General features: G+C 40.7%; 1 protein-coding gene across 1 annotated transcript in view; it reads left to right on the top strand.

The window, feature by feature from the left end:
• FREM2 (FRAS1 related extracellular matrix 2) overlaps positions 1 to 9,901 on the top strand; it is a 290,304-nt gene that overhangs the window by 148,544 nt on the left and 131,859 nt on the right. The window contains exons 5-6 of the mRNA XM_004388078.1: positions 7,566 to 7,691; positions 9,390 to 9,641. Of these exons, the coding sequence (XP_004388135.1) occupies positions 7,566 to 7,691; positions 9,390 to 9,641 (378 nt within the window). The remainder of the gene's footprint in view (positions 1 to 7,565; positions 7,692 to 9,389; positions 9,642 to 9,901) is intronic.

Raw genomic sequence — 9,901 nt, 5'->3', positions numbered from 1 at the left:
AACTGCCCCATAGGGTTTCCAAGGAGTGGCTGGTGGATTCCAACTGCTGACCTTTTGGGTAGCAGCGGTTAGTAGCCAAGCTCTCAACCCCTGCACCACCAGGGCGCCTCAGATATCTAAAGCCTGTGAGTATTTGATGCAATCAATTCGTTTGTGTACTTGAAGTATCTTCAAACTTCTAATTGAAATGGACTCATTCTGATATCATTATGATGATAAAATCATAGTTATGAACTAATATATTAAATATTTGATCTCTGTAATTATCTTTGGTGAGACCAGATTAGGTTAACCTGTGTGATATTTAGTAGTGAGTAAACATATTCTGAGGAATGTAGAATTTAATGTATCTCAAACACCCAAATATTATGGGATAAAAAGAAAGGCAAACTTTTACATGCTTTGAGTGAACCAAACCCGTTTCATGAGCTAAAGTTCCCATGACATAAGCAGACTATTACATGAAATCCAGGCATCAGTTATTATTTTTAGATTGTTTGTCCATTGGCAATGCTGACGTAGGGAGACTACTGGCTGGTGATATTTTGGGTGTGTGTGCCATTTGAAGGTCCAGAGTTAACAAAATGGTAGCTGGCAGCAGCCGATGACAGGGAATGTAAAGAAAGCACCCAAGACTGGGGACTCAGCGAGCGCTGGCGCTTTGGTCCTTTGTGAGCTATCTCAGTGTGAAGCATGAGTTGTCATCTTAGGAGAAATAAACAATTCCAACCACTTGTTAAAAGCAGAGCACACGTTTTCTGACACCAAAATGTGGATAAGAAAAAAAAAGAGTGCAAACCCCGAGAGTATGGCCCCCGGACACCCTTTTAGCTAAGTAATGAAGTCACTCCCGTGGTTCACCCTTCAGCCAAAGATTAGACAGCCCATAATACAAAACGAGACTAATGGGGCACAACAGTCCAGGGACAAGGACTAGAAGGCAGGAGGGGACAGAAAAGCTGGTAATAGGGAACCCAAGGTTGAAAAGGGAGAATGTTGACATGTCGTGGGGTTGTTAACCAATGTCATAAAACAATATGTGTACTACCTGTTTAGTGAGAAGCTATCTGTTCTATAAACCTTCATCTAAAGTAATAAAAATAATAAAATAAAAATAATTTTAAAAAAGAATATTCTTAGCACTGGAAAAAAAAAAAATCCCTGTACCCATTAGCAGTAGCTAATCCCACAGAGCCACTCAGATTTTGGTTCAAATCCAAGCTCTACTACTTACTAGCTGTGTGACTTTAGCAAGTCACTTAACCTTACTGGGACTCAGCTTCATCACTGTAGAGGGAGGTGATGATAGTACCTACGCAGTAGGCCAGCTGTGAGGATTCAGTGAGACACTGTGTATAAAGCAGGGCTTCGAACCTGTTCATTCTGATGTAAAACCCCGCTGAGAATTTGCCTTTCCACCCCAGATATACTGAATCAGAATCTACATTTTAACAAGATTCATAGATGATAAAAAAAAAAGAAAAAAAGGTGCAAAATAAAATGATTTTAGTCATAGAAAAATTTTCTAAAAGATTCTACATTCACAAAACCAAGACGTTTAATGATATAAACAAAGATTACCCAAAGATCCACTCTAACCGACAAGTTTGCATAGTACCAAAAAATAATTTTTGGACCTCATAGTATCCTCAGATGACCTGATAAGCTGAGCCACCAATAACACTTAAGGTCATATGATGTAGGCATGTTTTCATTATTGTTACTTATTCCTCTTTCAAGTGCCTGTTGAAATGAGCCTATATTACTGTCTATCTGGAGGTCTGGAGGTAAGTAAACAAAGTAGAGAACTGTAAGAGAGCTCTCCAGGTTTAACCTTCGGACATATCAGTGAAACGTTCCGTATTCGGTACCACTGGTCAGCCAGTCTACTAGCACTATGTTGTTGTTGTCGCTCTTGTCAAGTCAGCCCCCATGTCATGCGGACCCCGTGCACCACAGAACAAAATGCTGCCTGGGCCTGCACCATCCCCACGATAAGTCACAGACTGGACCACTGTGATCCATAGGGTTTTCACTGGCTGAGTTTTGGAAGTGGATCACCACACCTTTCTTCCTAGTCCATCTTAGTCTGGAAGCGCCATGAAACCTGTTCCCCATCATTGCAGCATGCAAGCCGCCACTGACAGACTGGTGGTGGCTGCACCTGAGGTGCATTGGCTGGAATCGATCCCAGGTCTCCAGCATGGAAGGTAGGAGTTCAACCACTGTACCACCACTGCCCCATATGGGTACAATAGTAGCCTGCAGATGTACCCAAATATTTTCCAAGTTGTTTTGAATGAGCCAAACTTTTTAAAGGGGATGAAACCTCAGTGACTTCATTGATGCACTGCATTTTATTGCCCTTCTTTGTTCTGTTATAGCAAAGATTTTTAGAAGCAATTTTGTTCTACCATGTCTTTAGCAGAGTCTTTCTTTTTTATCCATACAGTATAAGTGAGAGAAGGAACAGCATGAACATTCTCTTTCCAGTGTAACTACAGCTGCTTTATTTCTGAGAACAGAAGTCTTTTTTTCCTAACTTGAAGCACCATCAAAACCTACAAATAAAAGTTGCAATTACAAATCAAAGTATTCATTACAATATGGCCACAATAACTAATAAAGAATAAATTCACTTTATTCAGCTTCATCTTCAAATAAAGAGTAATGAAACCAATCAAATCTTTGTCCCCCTTTTTTAAGGAAAAAAACAATTTTATGTAAAATTTAAAAGTAACGCTTGGTCACTGTAGGAAAGTCAGAAATTTGAAGAAAATTGTAATGCAGCCACTTAGGAATAACTACTGTTAACATTTGAGAGGACAACCCTGCAGTGGTTTTTTTTTTATGTATTCATGTTTGCTTACTGGAGAGTTTACTATTTCTACAATATAGTCATCACTTTGTCTCTCAATGATATAGATAGATAGAGAGAGAGAGAGATAAAAAGATAGAGAGATAGAGATACACACACACACAACATATAAAGCCTGGTGATCTACTTCTAAAAAATCAGCCATTGAAAACCCCACAAAGCACGTTTTACTGTGACACACATGGGTCAGCCATGAGTTGGAATTGACCCCACTGCAACTGGCGGTATATATATATATATATATATATGTATACACACACACACATATATATACACACACACACATATATATATACACACATACATATATACACACATACATATATACACACATACATATATATACACATGCATATATATACTACATACACATATATACACACACATATATATGTATATACACACACATATATACACATACACACATATACACACACATATATATACACACACACACATACACATACACACACACACACACATATATATATATATATATGTCTCTGAAAACACTGGACCATTTAAAGCATTCTCAAGGTATTTGTTCCTAGCTTCCTTTTTCCTGCTTCTACTGTACCTGCTATCTCTGTCTCAGCAGCGCTTCTTTCTTGTATCATTTAGCCTTTTACTTTTCTCCAGCACAAGTGCTGCTCCCTGCACCCTGAGTGTACTTCTTTTTGGCAGGAGAGCACAGTGGGCTCTGGGACAGACACTGGGAGTCTGAACCCCACTTCCCCACAGCCAGCCTAGTCTAAGAGCTGGTTCCTTTGCCCTGTGCCCGTCATCTACTCAGAGGTAAAATGACAGTAATTATAGTCCTACCTCAAAGGGTTGTTGTGAGAAAAAAACAGCTCAGTATGTTTAAAGTGATTAGAATAGGGCTTAGCAAATCATAAGAACTCCATACATATGAACTAACAATTTTTAAGGGTAATACAAGAATGTCACTTTTAGGAATTTCACAGTTAAACAGCTATTCTCACTTAAGATCAGTCTATATATAAGTGTCTGTTGTGTTTATAAAGTGAAGTTGAAAAAAAAGGTTAACTGGAAAGTCTACCAAGGAAGCCTTTCTTCATCTCTCCAATATCCTATTCTAGTTTCTCGCACAGACTTACACAGTTCATCAGAAGTGAGGTCAGAAGAAGATCTAAACTTGATGCTGGACCCAGTGGGACCAACTGTAGGTAGGAGCTATCGACCCAGAGCTATGGACCCCTCAAGGCAATCCAGTTTTCATCTTTAGTCATAATTCAAACCACTGGGCACTAGCAAGAAATCCTGGCTTGTTTAATCAAACCTGTACGGATCGTAGAGTGTAGGAGGAAGCATAATTCATGCATTCTGATCAAAAGATGGAAAATGTAGAACAGAAGTTCAAATTTTCAGGGACTCTAGACTTTCTGGAGCCAAGGGAGCTAGATGAACCCCTGAAACTATTGTCCTTAAGATAATCTTTAAAACTTAAACCAAAAATATCCTCTGAATTCTTCTTAAAACCAAACAATAGTTTAGCTTAGCTCGTAAAAATGTCTGCCTTGAGCATTATGCTCTTTGAAGAACTGTCTATATGGGATCAAAGTGACAACAGCAACTAGAAAGATTAGACAGGAAGCTTATGGGGGCAGTGAGTTTATGTCAGTGGGGGAGGAACAACTCAGAAAAGGTGGGTGAGAAAGGTTGCACAACTTAAAGAATATAATCAGTGTCACTGAACTGTGTATGTAGAAATGGTTGAATTGGTGTGTGTTTTGCTGTGCGTATTCTCAACAACAAAATTTTTTTAAAAAACCCTGAATAAACACAGCTAAACAACAGTTGAGCTCACCTAGCAAACAAGGTTCCCTTAGAGCCTTGAGTAATGCACTCTTTAAAAAAAAAATACATGAGATCAAATTGACAACAGTAACTCCCAACACAGAGGAGACGGTTAGGGGACAGAGAGTCTAGGTGAATGTTGCTGAAACAGCACCCGTGAGGTAGTGAGGATGGTGGAATCGTGTGAAGAATGTCACCAGTGTCACTGAACTGTGCATGTAGAAAACATTAAGTGGGTGTATGTTTTGTTATGTACATTATCACCAAAAATAAATTTAAAAAAATATCATAGGGCTTTGTTTAATTTGGCAAAGGAATTCTCAAAGTATATGTTTCTAGCTTCCATTTGTTCTGCTTTTAATTTAAATTCCATACAAGAGATTTATCGGAATAAGTTATTTGAAAAAAAAAAATGACTGTTACAGATTAACTGTCCGGGATAAATATTACGCACGATTAACCCTAATAAAAAAGTAAAATGTTCTCCAGTATTTCATACTAATGCTGTGGAGGAAATGATTTGAGGACTGTCAAAACTTAGGTGATACCAAAGTTAATTTCCCTAAATTAATGAAAATAAACTTAATGAAACTTGTTGAACATCAGGCTTGAATATTTTGTACTGAAATTTTATGATATTTCTATGTTGAATTTTTATATTTGGTGAAATCTTAGCTCATAATAGTAGGAGTAATTCTTGCTCCTACTAACTCATGTTGAAAATAAACAAGCAAACACATATCTCTGGATGCCACTTTTCTGTTTTCCCATTGAAAATGAAACTCCTAAAAGAGATGTCTGTACCTGTCTGCCCAGTTCCCCTCTCTTCCCGCTCTCTCTCAAACTCGCTCCGTCAGCCTTTCATCCCCTGCGCTTCATGCGGCAGTCTGGTGGAGATAACCGGTGATTTTCCTTTGCTAAGTCTAATGATGCATCCTCAGCCCTCAATCTACCTGACTTGTCAACAGCCTTTGAAACGGTTCATCACTCTCTTATTCTTCCAGCACCTTTTGCACTGTTTCCAGGCCTCACACTCCCTTGCCTGTCCACATCGCTGATGCTAATTCTCAGCGTCTCTGCCCATTCTTCTTTATCTTGCTGACCTCTGAATGCCCCAGGTTAGTCCCTGGATCCATTCTCTTTATCCATAATCCCTCCCTAGGTGATTTTATTCTGACTCCAATTGTAAATCCTGTCAATATGTAGTTCACCCATTGCCCTCAGGTCGATTCCGATTCATGGCCACCCTACAGGACAGAGTAGAACTGCCGCATAGGGTTTCCAAGGCTGTAAATCTTTATGCAAGCAGACTGCCACATCTTTCTCCCTCAGAGTGGCTGGCGGGTTGGAACCACCAACTCTCTGGTTAGCAGCTGAGCACTTAACCATTGCTCTACCAGGGCTCCCTATCAACAAGCCCACCCACTGAGACATTGCCATCAGTTCCGACTCAGAGCAAAGTCATACGCGGGATTGTATACTCAACTGCCAACTATCATTGTGCATATTTAAAAGGAACCTCAGTTTTAACATGTCCTGGTTTCCACCCCTAAATCTGACCCCCTACTTCTGTAAACAGCAATTTTATCTTTCCAGTTGGTCAAGACAACAGAACTTGAGGTCACCTTTCTCACTCTCTTACATTCTACATCTGGTCCATCAGAAAAGCATTTTGGCATTTCCTTTATAATCTATGGAGCCCTGGTGGTGCAGTGGTTAAGAGCTCAGCTGCTAGCCAAAAGGTCGACCATTCAAATCCACCAGCTGCTCCTTGGAAACTGTGGGGCAGTTCTCCTCTGTCCTGAAGGGTTGCTATGAGTAGGAATTGACTTGATGGCAGTGAGTGTGTTAGTTTGTTTATAATCTATCCAGAGCACAGACGTACTGCATCACCTCCATTACTACTGCTTGGTCCAGTATGGTTCCAATATGTCCTTTTGCCCAAGGGATTGCAAAGCCTCTTAACAAGGCTCTTTGCTTCACCTCCTGGCCCCTAATGTCTGTTTTCCCACAGCAGCCAAAAATTATATTCTTAAAATATAAGTCAGACCAATACTAGGTATATAGCCAAAAGAATTTAAAGCAGGAATGTAAACAGAAATCTGTACCCCAGTGTTCATGGCAGCACTATTCACAGTAGCCAAAAGGTGGAAACAGCCTACATGTCCATCAACAGATGACTGGATAAACAAAGTATGGTACATACACACAATGGACTATTACTCAGTGTCATGGATTGAATTGTGTCCCCCCAAAAATGTGTGCAGCAACTTGGCTAGGTCATGATTCCCAGTATTGTATGATTGTGTTATCTGATGCGATTTCCTTATGTGTTGTAAACTCTCCCACTGTGATGAGATTATATGTGATCTCCTCATGTGTTGTAAATTCTATCACTGTGATGAGGTTATACTGAGGAGGTTGACAAGATTAGTGTCTTAATGCGATCTCTTCTGAGATATAAAAGAGAGAAGCGAGCAGAGACACATGGGAACCTCATACCACCAAGAAAGCAGCGCTCGGAGCAGAGCGCGTCCTTTGGACCTGAGGTTCCTGTGCAGAGAAGCTCCCAGACCAAAGGAAGACTGATGACATGGACTTTCCTCCAGAGCCAATGGAGAAAGCATTCCCCTGGTGCTGATGCCCTGAATTTGGACTTGTAGCCTACTGGACTATGAGAGAATAAACTTCTCTTTGTTAAAACCATCCACTTGTGGTATTTCTGTTGGAACAGCGCTTGATGACTGAGACACTCAGCCATAAAAGAATATGCATGGGGAGGATCTATAATTAGGGGAATTTTAATTTGCATAGAATTGTTCACATAGACAAAAATCCTAGTGGCTGTGATTGTGTGTTTTCTCCTTAGAGTCAACTGTATATATTCCTCAGTCTGAATACTCCATTGAAGAAGATGTTGGAGAACTGTTCATTCCCATCAGGAGAAGTGGAGACGTGAGCCAGGAATTGATGGTGATCTGTTACACACAACAAGGTAGCTTGATTTGCAAATAAACTAAAATTTCACTCAAAGGACATAAATAACATGTTGGACCCATAACATTTTGCCCTGAGGGGTATACTTTGTTACTACATTTTTCATAAAGAAAGAAGGCACTGAACGTCTTCCCCCAATATTGCACCTTGGAAGACTCCGCTACGGTGGCCTGGAAGGCCTCTGCTGTGTCTTCTCACCAAACACTTCTGACTTCAGCTGATTCCTCACTGTAATACTCCAGGCTTTGGGAACTCAAAGAGCTGAAGCTAAAGACCCCCAACCCAAGCCTGCTCAAGTAGAAGGGGATTATTGTTTAAGAAAAAAAGTAGGCAAAGCAATGCATACCCAAGGAAAAGAAACTAATTTCAAACTAATCTAAAACTAACATGAAACTCATTTCAAACAAATTTCATAATATTTGTCTTGCTCACAGGTAAGCATCCTCTGAAAGGTGATTTTATATACTACAGCATTAAAATTAATAATAATATTCATTAATATACTAAACATCTTTCTAGGAAATACCTTGATTTTATAAGAATGCAGAAGAAAAACTCATATATACTTTTGCTATCTGAGCAGACTTTCGTTAAAATGGTCATTAAAGCCTGTGGTTTGAAAGGCAGCACAGAATAGTGGTGAAAACACAACTTCAGAATTGGATTGGGCTCTAGGTCCCAGAGCAGGCGACTTAATCTCGGTGCAGCTCAGTTACCAAATGTGTAAAATCCAGTAGTGTGGCTGGGAGCGTTAATGCGGCAATGCATGTAAAGCCCTCGGCACTCTGCCTGCACTCAGGAAGCTTTTTAATATTAACCACTGCCATCGAGTAGATTCCGACTCATAGCCACCCTATGGGACAGAGTAGAATCGGTCCATAGGGTTTCCAAGGCTGTAATCTTTATGCAGGCTGACTGCCGCATCTTCTCCCTCGGAGCTGTTGGTAAGTTCGAACTACCGACCTTTCAGTTAGCAGCTGAGAGCTTTAACGAGTGCGCCAGCAGGGCTCCTTCATTTTAGTACTAACAGCTATTATTTTGTAATATTCTGTTGAGCTAGGGTTCATTGACAGGAAAAACAAGTGAAAACACTTGAAATTTAATATGTTGTACGCCTGAGACCGTGATGAAATTGAGTCGTGATACTAGAACCGTTGTTGCCATCCAGTCAGCTGTGACTCGTGGCAACCCCACACACAACAGAACGGAAAGTTGCCTGGTCCTGAGCCGTTTTCATGATTGTTGGTGTGCTCGAGTCCATTGTTGAGGCTACTGTGTATTTGGAGAGTCTACCAACCTAGGGGACTCATCTTCCAGCACCATATGGGGCAATGTTCTGTTGTGATCCATACGATTTTCACTGGCTAATCTTCAGAAGTAGATCACCAGGCCTTTCTTCCTAGTCTATCTTAGTCTGGAAGCTCCGCTGAAACCTGTCCACCGCGGGGTGACCCTGCTGGTATTTGAAGTACCAGTGGCACAGCTTCCAGCGTCACAGCAACACACAAGCCACCCCTGTACAACAAATGGACAGACAGGTGGTGGACTAGAACAGTGCATAGTTGGTATTGCAATTCCACGGGTGTTAAAATATACTAATTGGTCATTAATACACCACATATGAAAATAATTGTTTCTGGAAATACTTTTGCAGTAAGTCCTACATAAAAGCCCTTTGGATTCTCTCTGGCTCCAGGAACGGCCACTGGAACCGTCCCCACATCAGTGCTGTCCTATTCTGATTACATATCCAGGCCTGAGGACCACACTAGTGTTGTCCGCTTTGACAAAGATGAGCGGGAGAAGATGTGTCGAATCATCGTCATTGACGACTCCTTGTATGAAGTGGAGGAGACGTTCCATGTCCATCTGAGTATGCCCATGGGTGGGAGAATCGGATCGGAGTTTCCAGGGGCCCAGGTTACAATCATCCCCGACAAAGACGATGGTAAGTACTAATTCACCTAAAAAATCCTTCCTTATACCAGGCGGTAAACCTCAGGCACAACTTTCTAGACAGAAGAATAGGAATCTAAAAGAATTATAACATGTACACTCATTTTAAGCTCGACTTTATAGTGTGATTAAGTTTCAGAGTTGGCTACATCAATCCATTTGTCTTTCTTGATTTAACATTCTTTAAGGGGAAGGGTCACGTGTGTGTGTGTGTGTGTGTGTGTGTGTGTGTGTGTGTGTGTGTGTGTGTGT

The sequence above is a fragment of the Trichechus manatus genome, unplaced genomic scaffold, assembly GCF_000243295.1.
Source record: "Trichechus manatus latirostris isolate Lorelei unplaced genomic scaffold, TriManLat1.0 scaffold00205, whole genome shotgun sequence".
Taxonomy (NCBI): domain Eukaryota; kingdom Metazoa; phylum Chordata; class Mammalia; order Sirenia; family Trichechidae; genus Trichechus; species Trichechus manatus.
The sequence above is the reverse complement of the archived record's forward strand: the minus strand, read 5'-3'. Positions and strand labels throughout refer to the sequence as shown.